The sequence below is a fragment of the Oncorhynchus mykiss genome, chromosome 21 (genome assembly GCF_057628025.1).
Source record: "Oncorhynchus mykiss isolate SJ-2025 chromosome 21, ASM5762802v1, whole genome shotgun sequence".
Lineage (NCBI taxonomy): Eukaryota > Metazoa > Chordata > Actinopteri > Salmoniformes > Salmonidae > Oncorhynchus > Oncorhynchus mykiss.
In genome coordinates this window covers 47892368-47907498 of record NC_143042.1, presented here as the reverse complement: position 1 = coordinate 47907498, position 15131 = coordinate 47892368, and the positions used below count along the sequence as shown (strand labels likewise).

The 15131-nt window shown below is 41.1% G+C and overlaps 1 protein-coding gene across 1 annotated transcript in view; it reads right to left on the bottom strand.

Moving 5' to 3' along the window:
- LOC110500727 (ankyrin 2b, neuronal) overlaps positions 1-6355 on the bottom strand; it is a 301703-nt gene extending 295348 nt beyond the window's left edge. Inside the window, exon 1 of the mRNA XM_090214820.1 lies at positions 5422-6355. Coding sequence (XP_090070946.1) covers positions 5422-5514 — 93 coding nt within the window. The 5' untranslated portion in view covers positions 5515-6355. The remainder of the gene's footprint in view (positions 1-5421) is intronic.
- Positions 6356-15131: the final 8776 nt, after the last annotated feature.

Below are 15131 nucleotides of genomic sequence, written 5' to 3'. Positions count from 1 at the left end.
AGAGAATCAGATAGCATGGCAGTGAGTGAAAGTGTGAGTGCCCTGTGTGTGGTTGTGTGTGTGTGTGTGTGGTTGTGAGTGTTTGTATGTATGTTTGCATGTATGGTGCATGTGTGTGGTTGTGAGTGTATGTATGCATGTTTGCATGTATGGTGCATGTGTGTGGTTCTGAGTGTGTGTGTGGTTGTGAGTGTGTGTATATGTGTGTGTATGTTGCATGTGTGTGGTTGTGAGTATGGACGTGCATGCGTCCATGTGCGTGTGTGCTTGTGTGTGTGCCAAGAGACTGCTTTGCCAAACAAGAGAGACTGCTTTGCCAAACAATCTGCTACCATGGTGCTGGAGAACTGTGCCTGTCCCCTGGATGACACTGTGCCAGCTCTCTCCATCTCTCTCTCTCTCTGTCTCTCTCTGTGAGCACCAGCACCAAACTGTGCTTTGTAGCATGCAGCCTCACACAGACCTAACGATAGAACACAGAGATGATTAATCCTTCATGTTTACTGGACTGAGGCTTAGTGATTTTGTGTCATGTTTGTACGCAATATCCTATTTTTAAACTATCTTTAACAACCACACCTATAAGCAGCAATTAGCATGTACAGGGAAAGCCAAGAGTTTTGTTGTGAATTTCCTTGGATAGAATACAGGGTCACTGAACTGAAATTGTGATTTAATAGTCGGATCGATGAATGGGCTTGTTTTGTTTTTATTGTTGTCATGCATGTCATTTAACAATAAAGTACCTTTAAAATATCCACTGTTAAAATTAAGTGCTTAGTAACACCAAAACTAGTGGCGATTGAGCTGCCACCAACTTGAAGGAGACGAAACCTTAACTTTGCTGGAGTACTGAAACACATCATCCTGAGATGTTTTGAAACATGACATGCATGGTGTGTTGTAACACCACTTAATCAAGTGTTGTGCAACACCTTGCCAGGGACTGGGCACACTAAGAGAAAAGACTGTGAGTCCTGTTTGGTGCAGAACTACATCCCTTTGTCTGGTGTCTTAATAACGGTTAACATTGGTTTTATGTATTTGATCATTTTCCATTTTATACAGTTTTAGCAGGTATTGTCAAGGACAGTGTTCAAACCACCAGCACTAACTGGGGTTGAACTGCAAGAGCTGAGGATTCTACACTCGCTTCTTCTAGTAATGTGGGAATGGGTGCTGTCCTCACCGAACGTCAATTCGCCTGACGGTTTAGATATGCGTTCATCATGATCCATTACACCTCATGTCTCACTGGACTTAATACCAATATAGAAATATACATTTCTTTCTTCAAACATGTATACAGCATTGTGTGAAAAAATCAAAAAGTCTTAAAAATAAATTACTCACAATCCTCTAAAAACAGAGTCATGTGGCAAGATATGAAATGCAAGGTGATTAAAACCAAAGACTTACAATGATTTCAATCACTCAATTTTCTCTCTCTTTGATTATCATGAAAAATACTTCCAGTTGAAGTGGGAAGTTTGCATACACCTTAGCCAAATACATTTAAACTTAGTATTCACAATTCCTGACATTCATTCCTAGTAAACATTCCCGCTCTCATGTTAGGATCACCACTTTATTTTAAGAATGTGAAATGTCAGAATAGTAGTAGAGAGAATTATTTACTTCAGCTTTAATTTCTTTCATCACATTCCCAGTGGGTCAGAAGTTTACATACACTCAATTAGTATTTGGTAGCATTGCCTTTAAATTGTTTAACTAGGTCAAATGTATCGGGTAGCCTTCCACAAGCTTCCCACAATAAGTTGGGTGAATTTTGGCCCATTCCTCCTGACAGAGCTGGTGTAACTGAGTCAGGTTTGTAGGCCTCCTTGCTCACACATGCTTTTCCAGGTCTGCCCACAAAGTTTCTATGGGATTGAGGTCAGGGCTTTGTGATGGCCACTCCAATACCTTGACTTTGTTGTCCTTAAGCCATTTTGCCACAACTTTGGAAGTATGCTTTGGGTCATTGTCCATTTGGAAGACCCATTTCCGACCAAGCTTCAACTTCCTGGCTGATGTCTTGAGATGTTGCTTCAATATATGCACATAATTTTCCTACCTCATGATGCCATCTATTTTGTGAAGTCCCTCCTGCAGCAAAGCACCCCCACAACATGATGCTGCCACCCTCGTGCTTCAAGGTTGGGATGGTGTTCTTTGGCTCTCCCCCTTTTTCCTCCAAACATAACGATGGTCATTACGATGGTCATTATGGCCAAACAGTTCTATTTTTGTTTCATCAGACCAGAGGACTTTTCTCCAAAAAGTACGATCTTTGTCCCCATGTGCAGTTGCAAACCGTAGTCTGGCTTTTTTATAGTGGTTTGGAGCAGTGACTTCTTCCTTTCTGAGCGGTCTTTCAGGTCATGTTGATATATGACTCGTTTTAAAATGTGCATATAGATACTTTTGTACCTGTTTCCTCCAGCATCTTCATAAGGTCCTTTGCTGTTGTTCTGGGATTGATTTGCACTTTTTGCACCAAAGTACGTTCATCGCTAGGAGACAGAACGCATCTCCTTCCTGAGCGGTATGACAGCTGCGTGGTCCCATGGTGTTTATACTTGCGTACTATTGTTTGTACAGATGAATATGGTACCTTCAGGCGTTTGGAAATTGCCCCCAAGGATGAACCAGACTTGTGTAGGTCTTGGCTGATTTCTTTTGATTTTTGATGTCAAGCAATGAGGCACTGTGTTTGAAGGTAGACCTTGAAATACATCCACAGGTACACCTCCAATTGACTCAAATTATGTCAATTAGCCTGTCAGAAGCTTCGAAAGCCATGACATCATTTTCTGGAATTTTCCAAGCTGTTTAAAAGGCACAGTCAACTTAGTGTATGTAAACTTCTGACCCACTAGAATTGTGATACAGTGAATTATAAGTGAAACAATCTGTCTGTTAACAATTGTTGGACAAATGACTTGTGTCATGCACAAAGTAGATGTAAACTTTCGACTTCAACTATACATTTTGAGCAACATGTTAAGTTGGATTCATTCTTACATTATTTTGAAATGAAATTAACAAATCATTGAAAGGATTTACATTAATAAAGTCCAACAAAATGTACCATCTTACTGCCTATAATGTTTCTAATCTGTCTAAATAAAGCATTGAAAAAATAAAGGTGGAATTCCACAAAAAAATATTCTCCATTGGCCCTTATCATCAATCAATATTTAGGCTATAAACCTTTTCCATTTATAAACCATTGATTGTATGAGAAACACAGTTTTTGTATTTTGATGCCTCCTTTTCCATGCATTTGAAAACCCCAAAAGTATTTTCACAACAATCTCTTAACACCAATATTCAGGTTGAAGAACCACTTTGGCTGTTTTAGGATACTTCATTTCTGTTTTAAACCACATTCTGAGTATTAAAACATTTACATTGAAAAACACCCTCCAAAACACCCTCCAAACACCCTCCAAAACACCCTCCCAAACACCCTCCAAAACACCAGATCTCAGCTTAGGTGCAATACCTTTCATGGTTTTATTACACAAACATGGTGTTTTGAGTCTTTCTATTTTTAGTGTTGTTCTACATCGCAGACAATGTCAAAAGACAACTAAAACTCGCCCAGCCCTCAGCACAAAACTTTTCCTTACACGGAAAGTGACATCAATTTTTCATGCCATGGCTGCTATAACACAACCGCCCCAATTTAGCAGGCATGTAAACACTCACATGCTCCACCACTTTTGTATAATTTCAGCCAGTCGTTTTGAAAGTGGTGCTCACAGCTCTGACACACACACTTACCCCATCAGACATGCCACCAGGGGTATTTTCACAGTCCCCAAATCCAGAACAAATTCAAAAAAGCATATAGTATTATATAGAGCCATTATTGCTTGGAACCTGTCATCTCATATTGCTGAAATGAACAGCAAACCTGATATAAAAAGAAAACAGATAAAGCAACACCTCACAGCACAACGCCTCTCCCCTATTTGACCTAGATAGTTTGTGTGTATGCATTGATATGTAGGCCATGTGTGCCGTTTTTAAATGTATGTAGTTCTGTCCTTGAGCTGTTCTTGTCTATTAATGTTCTGTATTATGTCATGTTTCATGTTCTGTGTTGGACCCCAGGAAGAAATAGCTGCGGCTTTCGCAACAGCTAATGGGGATCCTTGTTGTGTACTACATCATCCAATTGTGTACTACGTCTTCCATTTCGTATGATATGTTGTAAATCCAATTTGTACAATATGTTACAGATGTGTTGTGCTCGAGGGCAGAAACACAGGCTCTACAATGTGCTGGGCTACCTAGTTGCAAAACCGGAGACTGCCCTGCAGAAGAAAAAAGGGTGTTATTATAGGCTACATCTAAAGAAGAGATGCAAAGAAGAGTCAATGCCAATTGGTTTGCATGAAATAGCACAGGCTAGCGTGATAAGCTACAGGCTTAACATTCATGCATCGCTGTCACTCAGCAAAATAACGGCTACAGGACATCATGGAAAAATGCCAGCAGTCCATCTTTAAAACCAGTGACATGACAACACACCTGTTTATTTAAGCAATAAGGCCCTAGGGCTTGTGGTACATGGCCAATATACCACAAACCCCTGAGGTACCTTATTGCTATTATAAACTGGTTACCAACGTAATTAGAGCAGTAAAAATGCATTATTTGTCATTCAGGTGGTATATGGTCTGATATACCACGCTGTCAACCAATCAGCATTCAGTGCTCAAACCACCCTGTTTATAATAGACTCTGAGGCATAAACAAATTCACTGTCCAAATATCAACTATAAAGTCAATTGTAAACAACAATGCACACTGTCCTTAGAAAGCATGCATTTTGGATAGTTAATCTTGTCTGTTTTGGATGTGATAAATCTTCAATGAAATGCATAGGCTAGATTACTTCCCACTGGCAAAAACTGGATGAATCAACGTTGTTTCCACGTTATTTCAACCAAAAACATATATGAGGTGATGTTGAATCAAGTAGAAAACGCATTGGATTTGCAAAAAGTAATCAAGGGCATTTGTATTTTTTTTACCTACATTTTCACCTAAATCCAAAATAAGTGAAATTTTGCGGGGATTTCACGGTGATAGCTCAACAAAATGTAAATCAAAACTAGACGTTGAACTGACTGACGTCTTTTCCCAGTAGGTTGCAACGTCCATAATACTAAAAATTCACAAACTACACTGAGACCAGCCAACAATCACACTAATATTGCAACAAATAAGCTTCAGGACAACTTTGTTTTCGTGAGCTGAAACGGAGCCTTGAGGATTTGGTAACCAGGGGGACGCCTTCCCTACCATCCTCCAGCAGACGTTCCACATCAACCACGCCGATACATTGCAATTACAAGGTTTATAGCAACAGAGCCAAGTCGATAGTAAATGTATCCAACCCACCTGATGAGCAATGGTGGGCGCTTCATTCGCATTGGGCGACGGTGTCGATCCTTCCATCGACACAGGAGTGATTGGGATTGGAGTAGAAGCCATGATCCAGTCTCCTTCACAACCCGTTCGCGCTGTCACTTTTCCCGGGTCTCTTTACCATTCGGTCCCAGCGCAGCAGTGGAGACCGTGGCTGCACTGTCAACGTTCCAGACCCGAACACACGGGTTTCTGTCTGGCCTCACAATCTAGATATGAACCCCAATACGTCCTGTGGCTGTGCTTGCTTGTAGCGTGGAGTCAGTGCCAGTCCAGAATGACGTTTCCCGAAGTGTGTGTGTTTGTGTTTATGTGCGCGTGCTTCAGCAGCACATCTCTGCCTCTCCAGCCACTGCCGCTATTTTGTCAGAGATGGTTTGTTTTTGTTTTGTTTCTGTCCCCTCTCCCTCGCTCCCTCTCTCCTTCAATGCTGTTCTCCTGTGTCTCTGAAGAGGCTACAACGTTGGCGCACGCACAGTTCTGATGGGAGTGAGTGAGAATTGTTGGACTACAAGCTGTGACATATTTCAAAATCATATTCAGCTCTGCTCCGTATGGACGCGGAATACACAAATCAATCCTTGACATTATTTTATGCAGTTGCATCAGGGCAAATGTTTTATGTAAACAAACAAAACATCTAAAACAAACAACCCACTGGGAACACGCACGGTGATTCACCGTTACCATAACATTGTTTCCACTTAATTTCAATGCAATTAGTTGAACCAACGTGGAATAGACTTTGAATTGACATCTGTGACCAGGAAAATAAACGTATGCTTTCTTCGTCAATGAAACAGCACATAGAGCTTACTGCACACTTAATGTGACAAATATGATTCACTTGCGCTGACCTTTAATCCAAATGAATACATTTTGAGACTAACAGCAGCACTATTGGTCTACTGCAGTCTCTAAGAAAGAGCTAGAATATAAGACAAAAACACCCCTAAACCTGCATGCTTTATACTATTATTGAAGATGTATTTCATGACTGGGTCTGTAGGGACTATGGTGGGTTGTAACTCAAGGACAGCCTCAGCCTCTCCACCCACAATTTGTCACAGGGGACACTGAAGGGGTGTGTCTGGGGTGGGGGTGGGGCTGGTGTCCCAGCTGGTGACAGTTTATTGGTCAGGGACTGAGTAATGAGTAGGGCTTCTTTACACTATTGATGACACAAACAAGGTCCAGGAGAGGTATTTGTGTAGTATACAGAGACAGATCTAGATTCAAATCTCTCTTTAAGAGATGTCTAGGTAGTGTGGGAAGGCCGTCATTGTAAATAAGAATGTGTTCTTAACTGATTTGCCTAGTTAAATAAAGGTTAAATTAAAAACCAAAAACAGCTCTCCCACACTACAGGTGTGTTCAGTTCGCTTGAACGTTTGCTACGTAGTGGAAAGGTTTGTACTGAACCACACGTTTCCCCAAAACGACTGATCCCGACCCAGCAACAGCCCCAGTTTCCCGGTTCCCGATTCCTGTTTCTCTCAGGCCCACAGTCCCAGCACCAACCCCTGGTTTTCCAGCCCTGGTACCAGCAGGATTTCCAACCCGGACCCAACACCAACCCAGTTTTTTCCCGGTCTTGCCCCAACACCAGCACCAGCCCTGGACATAGCACCGACCAACCACAACTGCCAGCTCAGACCCAACCCCCCCCCCCCCCCCCCCCAACACAAACACACTAACACACTGTCAACCGCCCCATCAGACTAACCAAGACTGATTGACTGACTGGCTGACAAATTGATGGACTGATGATTGTTACATGTTATTTGAACAAATGCATTTCATGTTTTTTGCTTAATTTGTTTTGACATTTTTACATGTAATGAATTTTGGAAAAACCAAATGAATTGATGTTTCCCCAAAACGTTCTTGTACGTTCTTGAACAGCCTGAGGTACAGTATGTTTGTTAAAATATCCCCACATTTTGTGAATCATTGCATTAATCAAGTGTGCAACACTATGTGCAATATGGTTTAGATGAGAAGCTCCTGTATAGTTTGAATTTCTATCCTTATTTTCTTTGTCTATATACTATGGTATTTATGGTATGTTTATAGCTGCATCAGTTTATAGCTGCATGTCTATTTGCTGCATCAGAGAGGAAGCGAGGGTTTAGGCCACAAAGTGAGGATTTTTGTTGTATGGAGGTCATTGAGGGTGTCGAATTTGGTCAACAAAATGTTTTATAGCTAATTTGCTATGTCGCTTCGCAATGGTTATGTTTTTATGAATGCACTCATATGAATGGGCGCACGTGGCATTTCAGCAACAACAACTAAAAAGACTATCGGAGTTGTGCCTGTTGTTCACACGTGTATCTGCCCTTTCATTGGCTAGAATGGCCCCACCTGATCTCGCTTCCTCCCACCTGCTTTCATTCTTTGAGGACATGTTTTTCCATTCTTAGAGCGGTCACTTGATTATCTTGTCAATATAATAGACACTCTTTGGCTGCATTCATAACCAAGTGGGAGGTGGGAATTTACAAGTTGTGAAGTCATAAATACCAGTTCGGTGCATTCACATGCTTTGAACTCATTGAGAAACCCCAATTGGCTAATAGCACAGGAGGTTGGTGGCACCTTAATTGGGGAGGACAGCACGTGGTAATGGCTGGAGAGCGGAATAAATGGAAAGGTATCAACAACATCAAACACATGGTTTCAATGGTTTCCATGTGTTTGATTCCATTTGCGCCATTATTATGTGCCGTTCTCTCAGCAGCCTCCACTGGCTAACAGCCAACAAGCTGCGATAACCATAAACTAAATGTACAGCTATCATGCTTGTAAACAAATTATAGAGTTTAAAAAAATGAATAGATTGATTTTGATAAATAATGTTTTGTTGTTACATTTAACTGCCAAAAATTCTGTTATCTAGGTCATTTCCTTAATAGGTGGGAGTAGTCGGAGCTCTGGGATGATAGACGAGTGTGCCACTAGTAATTACCAGTTTGAAGGCCATTCAAGTGGATTTTTCGTAGTCGTATGTGGTAAATTCCCCCTTCCCACTTGGTTACGAACGCAGTGAAGCAGGTATATTTCGTACCAGTCAAAGGTTTGGGCACACCTACTCATTTCAGGGTTTTTCTTTATTTTTACTATTTTCTGCATTGTAGAATAAAACTGAAAACATCACAACTATGAAATAACACATATGGAATCATATAGTAAACAAAAAAGTGTTAAACAAATGAAAATATATTTTAGATTCTTTAAAGAGCCACCTTTTTCCTTGATGACAGCTTTGCACACTGTTGGCGTTCTCTCAACCAGCTTCATGAGGTAGTCACTTGGAATGCATTTCAATTAACAGGTGTGCCTTGTTAAAAGTTCATTTGTGGAATTTATTTTCTTCTTAATGCAATTGAGCCAATCAGTTGTGTTGTGACAAGGTAGGGTTGGTATACAGAAGATAGCCTTGTTTGGTAGAAGAACAAGTCCATATTATGGCAAGTAAAACTAAAATAAGCAAAGAGAAATAACAGTCCATCATTACTTTAAGACATGAAGGTCAGTCAATGCGGAACATTTTTTCAAGTGCAGTTGCAAAAACCATCAAGCGCTATGATGAAACTGTCTCTCATTAGGAATGCCACAGGAAAGGAAGACCCAGAGTTACCTCTGCTGCAGAGGATAAGTTCATTAGAGTTACCTGCCTCAGACATTGCAGCCCAAATAAATGCTTTACAGACTTCAAGTAACAGACACATCTCAACATCAACTGTTCAGAGGACACTGCATGAATCAGGCCTTCATGGTCGAATTGCAGCAAAGAAACACCTACTAAAGGAAACCAATAATAAGAAGAGACTTGCTTGGGCCAATAAACACGAGCAATGGCAATTAGACCGATGGAAATCTGTCCTTTGGTCTGATGAGTCCAAATTTGAGATTTTTGGCTCCAACCTCCATGTCTTTGTGAAACGCAGAGTAGGTAAATGGATGATCTCCACATGTGTGGTTTATTGTGAAGCATGGAGAAGGAGGTGTGATGGTGTGAGGGTGCTGTGCTGGTGACACTGTCTGTGACTCTTGAATTCTAAATAAGACAGTTAACCAACATGGCTACCACAGCATTCTGCAGCGATACGCCATCCTATCTGGTTTGCGCTTAGTGGGACTATCATTTGTTTTTCAACAGGACAATGACTCAACACACCTCCAGGCTGTGTAAGGGCTATTTGACCAATAATGGAGAGTGATGGAGTGCTGCATCCAATGACCTGGCTTCCACAATGACCCGACCTCAACCGAAATGAGATGGTTTGGGATGAGTTTGACCGCAGAGTGAAGGAAAAGCAGCCAACAGGTGCTCAGCATATGTGGGAACTCCTTCAAGACTGTTGAAAAACCATTCCAGGTTAAGCTGGTTGAGAGAATGCCAAGAGTGTGCAAAGCTGTCATCAAAGCAAAGGGTCGCTACTTTGAAGAATCTAAAATATATTTAGATTTATTTAACACTTTTTTTTTACAACATGTTTCCATATGTGTTATTTCATAGTTTTGATGTCTTCACAATTATTCTACAATGTAGAAAATAGTAAAAAATAAAGAAAAACCCCTTGAATGAGTAGGTGTGTCCAAACTTTTGACCAGTAATGTATATGTATGGCTTTGACCACACCACACACACATTTTATTAATGTAAATCCACCCATTGATAAGCCCCTCTCTCCTTCACCTCTGTGAAAGTATCAGAGACAGGGGGATGGGTGGTAGCCTAACCCTATAGTCTGGGACAGGACGACCATCCTCCACCCAAACATAGAGGAGAGGGAGAGATGACTCTCCTCTATCACTGGTAATGGAGACAGATGGATTATGTGTGGTTATGTGTGTTGGAGAGGAGCTGAGGGCGATAGGCTACAATATCTCTGATACCCTCGCTTTGTGCGCAGGGGCATTGTTATGATGAAACAGGAAAGGGCCTTCCCCAAACTGTTGCCTCAAATTTGGAAGCACACAATCGTTGAGAATGCCATTGTATGTTGTAGAGTTAAGATTTCCCTTCACTAAGGAGAACTAAGGGGCCCGAACCATGAAAAACAGCCCAAGACCAATATTCCTCCTCCACCAAATGTGTCATCCAATGACGGTGCCATGTTGAAAGTCACCAACCCTGTCAGTAAAGGCCATTCTACTGCCAATGTTTGTCTATGGAGATTGCATCGCTGAGTTTTGTATATTTAGTGTATGTCCTCCCCATCCCTGATATCCAATTGCAAAGCTGCTACAGATGTACGCTCTTAATTCGAAATGCAGGAAATGTAAAAGGTTTAGTGTGTTTTAGGTTTAAAAGGTTTCTGAAGTTTGTCATTTCCATTGTGAAATTTCAGACTTGATTTTCCCTTACGAAAAAATATCAACCCCTACAGAAATGTCCATTAATTATAATCCACATCAAAATTCACATTTATTGTTCCTGCAATTATTTTCCTGATGTAGCAAACTGGCTCAAATGAAGATCCTACATCTGTAGCTACTCCCTACTGTGCTGGCTGGACGTTGTCCAGATTGATGTGCTCATTACAGCACTATGTGAGAATTACATTTGGGGCTATAATACCCATGCGAATATGATCGGATCACTGAGGTGGGATTGTGGAAGGTCACGACTGGGCGTAATGGGAGCTGCCATGGTAACGCTGAATGTTTTCTTTCTGAGTTATGGTACTTCTATGGCCATCACATTACTGTTGATATAGAGGAGTATACAATGTCCAGTCCCAACTCTGTATTGCTACTCATGCCATCAGGGACAAGTAGGAGGGTGGTACGCCAGCTTTACCACAGATCTAGGATCACCATACCCTAACCCGAATCCTAACCTTAACCACATTATCTGATTCTGTATCAGTGATTAGAGGCAACTTCTACTTAATCCCCTCTGTGGTGCATTAGGACCTACGGGCAGAACCTGATTGGATTATTGGCCCAGTGGGCGGGGTCTGATGTTGTAAAGGGACAGGAGAGATAATTGAAAGAGGATGATCTAATATTCTAGGAAGCAGGAAGAGAAGAGTGGCTCCTGAGTGGTGCAGCGGTCTAAGGCACTGTGTCTCAGTGCTAGAGGCGTCACTACAGACCCTGGCTCGATTTCAGGCTGTATCACAACCGACCGTGATTGGGAGTCCCATAGGGAAGCACACAATTGGCCCAGTGTCATTAGGGTTTGGCCGTGGTAGGCCGTCATTGTAAATAAGAATTTGTTATTAAATGACTTGCCTAGTTAAATAAAGGTTCAATGAATAAAAGAAACCAGAGAAAGAAAGACATAAACCTTGTTAAACTGAAAGTGAGATGTCTCTGTATTCATGAGAGATACAGTATATCAGAGACAACACAGGTATCTTTTGGTTATCACTACGGCAACAGCTTCCAGGAACGACACAATATTTATTTATCTTACAGTTATTCAGAAAATAAGCAAAAGGAATAAAACAACAATATGTACATAACAACTGCCAAGCTGTACAGTATTTGCCTAGACGGACACCTCTCAGCTCTTATTCACTGAAATGCTGTGAGACTTTAGCAGAAAACCATTAGCTAACATACTGTATGTCGTCCATTGGACGGTACCCATCCACTATAGAATCTAAATGTTCATCACAGGACCTCCATGTCATATATCTGGGCAGAGAGAGACAGGGTCTATTTTTACATAGTGGTTGGTTGGAATGACTCAGTTCACCTGTCAGTGAGCGTCACACTGAGGTGCCCTCTCAGCCAGAAGAACCTCGATGGGCCTGGGGATAGAGAGGAGAGGATAGAGAGGGTGTGTGTGTGTCACTGTGTCTGTGTGTGTGTGTGTGTGTGTGTGTGTGTGTGTGTGTGTGTGTGTGTGTGTGTGTGTGTGTGTGTGTGTGTTCGCTTTTGCCCTTGTGGATTCCAATACAAACGTCATTGACGAGTCATCTGATTTTGAATTTTTTTATTTTTTTATTTATTTCACCTTTATGTAACCAGGTAGGCTAGTTGAGAACAAGTTCTCATTTGCAACTGCGACCTGGCCAAGATAAAGCATAGCAGTGTGAACAGACAACAGAGTTACACATGGAGTAAACAATTAACAAGTCTATAACAGTAGAAAAAAAGAGAGTCTATATACATTGTGTGCAAAAGGCATGAGGAGGTAGGCGAATAATTACAATTTTGCAGATTAACACTGGAGTGATAAATGATCAGATGGTCATGTACAGGTAGAGATATTGGTGTGCAAAAGAGCAGAAAAGTAAATAAATAAATAAAAACAGTATGGGGATGAGGTAGGTAAAATTGGGTGGGCTATTTACTGATAGACTATGTACAGCTGCAGCGATCGGTTAGCTGCTCAGATAGCAGATGTTTGAAATTGGTGAGGGAGATAAAAGTCTCCAGAATGTGACTGAAGTGGGTCTGGTTTTGTGGACGCTTGGAAGTGGGTGCTTGAAGGTGGAAAATATTTACCTAATGCCCATTGCCAGTGGGCAGAATCACCTGTAACCTCTGTATGAAGTCTGAATGAGTCAGACTTATACCAACATTAATTATATACAAATAGTTACATAGCCCAATGCTAGAGTATGGAAAATGGCTGAATGGGATCTAATGAAAAAGGAATGGGATAAGCCTCACTGATTAAGATCATGAGGTGGATGCCCTTTGAACTTTGATCAGTGATACAGATGTGGCAACATCTATGAGAGAGCGATAGAGACGAAGGGAAGAAAACAAACATATTTTGGCAAATGTGCTCAGATTTAAAACTTCTTGGCGCACCCATCCCGTTAGTGGGATCATTTTCGTCAACATCCGCTGAATTGCAGAGCGCCAAATTCAAATTAAATTACTAAAAATATTGAATTTTCATGAAATCACAAGTGCAATATAGCGAAACACAGTTTAGCTTGTTGATAATCCAACTGGCGTGTCAGATTTACAGCAAAAGCTTTACAGCAAAAGCTATCCAAGTGTTTATGTTAGGACATCTCTCTCAGCAGACAAAACATTACAAACAGCTAGCAGCAAAGTAGATTGGTCACGAAAGTCAGAAAAGCAATAAAATGAATCGCTTACCTTTGATGATCTTTGGATGTTTGCACTCACGAGACTCCCAGTTACACAATAAATGTTCCTTTTGTTCGATAAAGATACTTTTTATATCCAAAACCTCCATTTGGTTGGCGCGTTTTGTTCAGAAATCCACAGGCTCGTGCAGGTCATGACGGGCAGACGAAAATTCCAAATAGTATCCGTAAAGTTCGTAGAAACATGTCAAACGTTTTTTCTAATCAATGCTCAGGTTGTTTTTACAATAAATAATCGATAATATTTCAACCGGACTGTAGCTTTTTCAATAGGAGAGAGAGAAAATGTCTGCTCCAAGCTGTTGCGCATGCAAAACTCAGCTGGCACCCAGCCATACAATGACGCGATGTGATCGTTCTCGCTCATTTTTCAGAATAAAAGCCTGAAACTTTGTCTAAAGACTGTTCACACCATGTGGAAGCCATAGAGAAAGGAATCTGGTTGATATCCCTTTGAATGGAGGGAAGGCATGCAATGGAACAGAGTGGTTTCAGGAAAAACAGCATTTCCTGGTTCGATTTTCCTTAGGTTTTCGCCTGCAATATCAGTTCTGTTATACTCACATACAATATTTTGACAGTTTTGGAAACTTTAGAGTGTTTTCTATCCAAATCTATGCATATTCTAGATTCTGGGCCTGAGAAATAGGCAGTTTCATTTGGGTACGTTTTTCATCCAAACATGAAAATACTGCCCCCTACACTCAACAGGTAGAGAGGAAAGGGAGAGAAGATTACAATTTGGTCCCCATCTTTCAACATGTATTTCTGCCCATCATGACGTGAGCCATCAATCAACAGTTGTATTGAGAGTTGTATTTTTGCCAGTGCTTTGCATGCTATTAGTGAGAGATGGTGATTCAAAATGCTTAACAGGAAAAAGTATTATCTGTAATCTGGTAGGCTCACTGAGAGTTACACACACACACACACACACACACACACACACACACACACACACACACACACACACACACACACACACACAGCAAAGAGAGATAAAACCCCTTCCATTAGAGAGGAAGTACACAGCGCATCACTTACACGTTTTCCATCACAACACAGGTTACCAGGCGGTTCCCAGACTCTCTACACAGGAAAAACACCCCTCACAACAACACAGCCTGGATGGAACAACAGTGTGCTATTCATCATATGTTTTGGATGGAGAGGAGTTGGGTCATATATGGTATATGGTAATAATAATAATATCTCACCACTTTCATGAGGAAAACTTATACTGGAAATAGAAACAGAAATGGTTTGTATTTGTTCAAGCAATACTATAAGAATTGGTTCATACCAGGTAGAAACACTTAATGTTCTGCTTGAATTGGTATGTCATTGCAGGGAACATTGTAACAGCAACTAGAGATACTGCACCAACTCCCCTCAGAAGTGTGGAAAGGTACAAGTCAGTGATGGCCTGAAATACCAAACCATTAAAACGTTTAAATTTGAGTGGAACTGACACTACTGTCTGATTTGTGCCTCTCTCCTCATAGCCTCGGACAGAGGAACAGAGTGTGACGAACAAATGAATAACCGTGTGGTACACTGCATTAACCCTGCTACTAATGCACCTTTCTC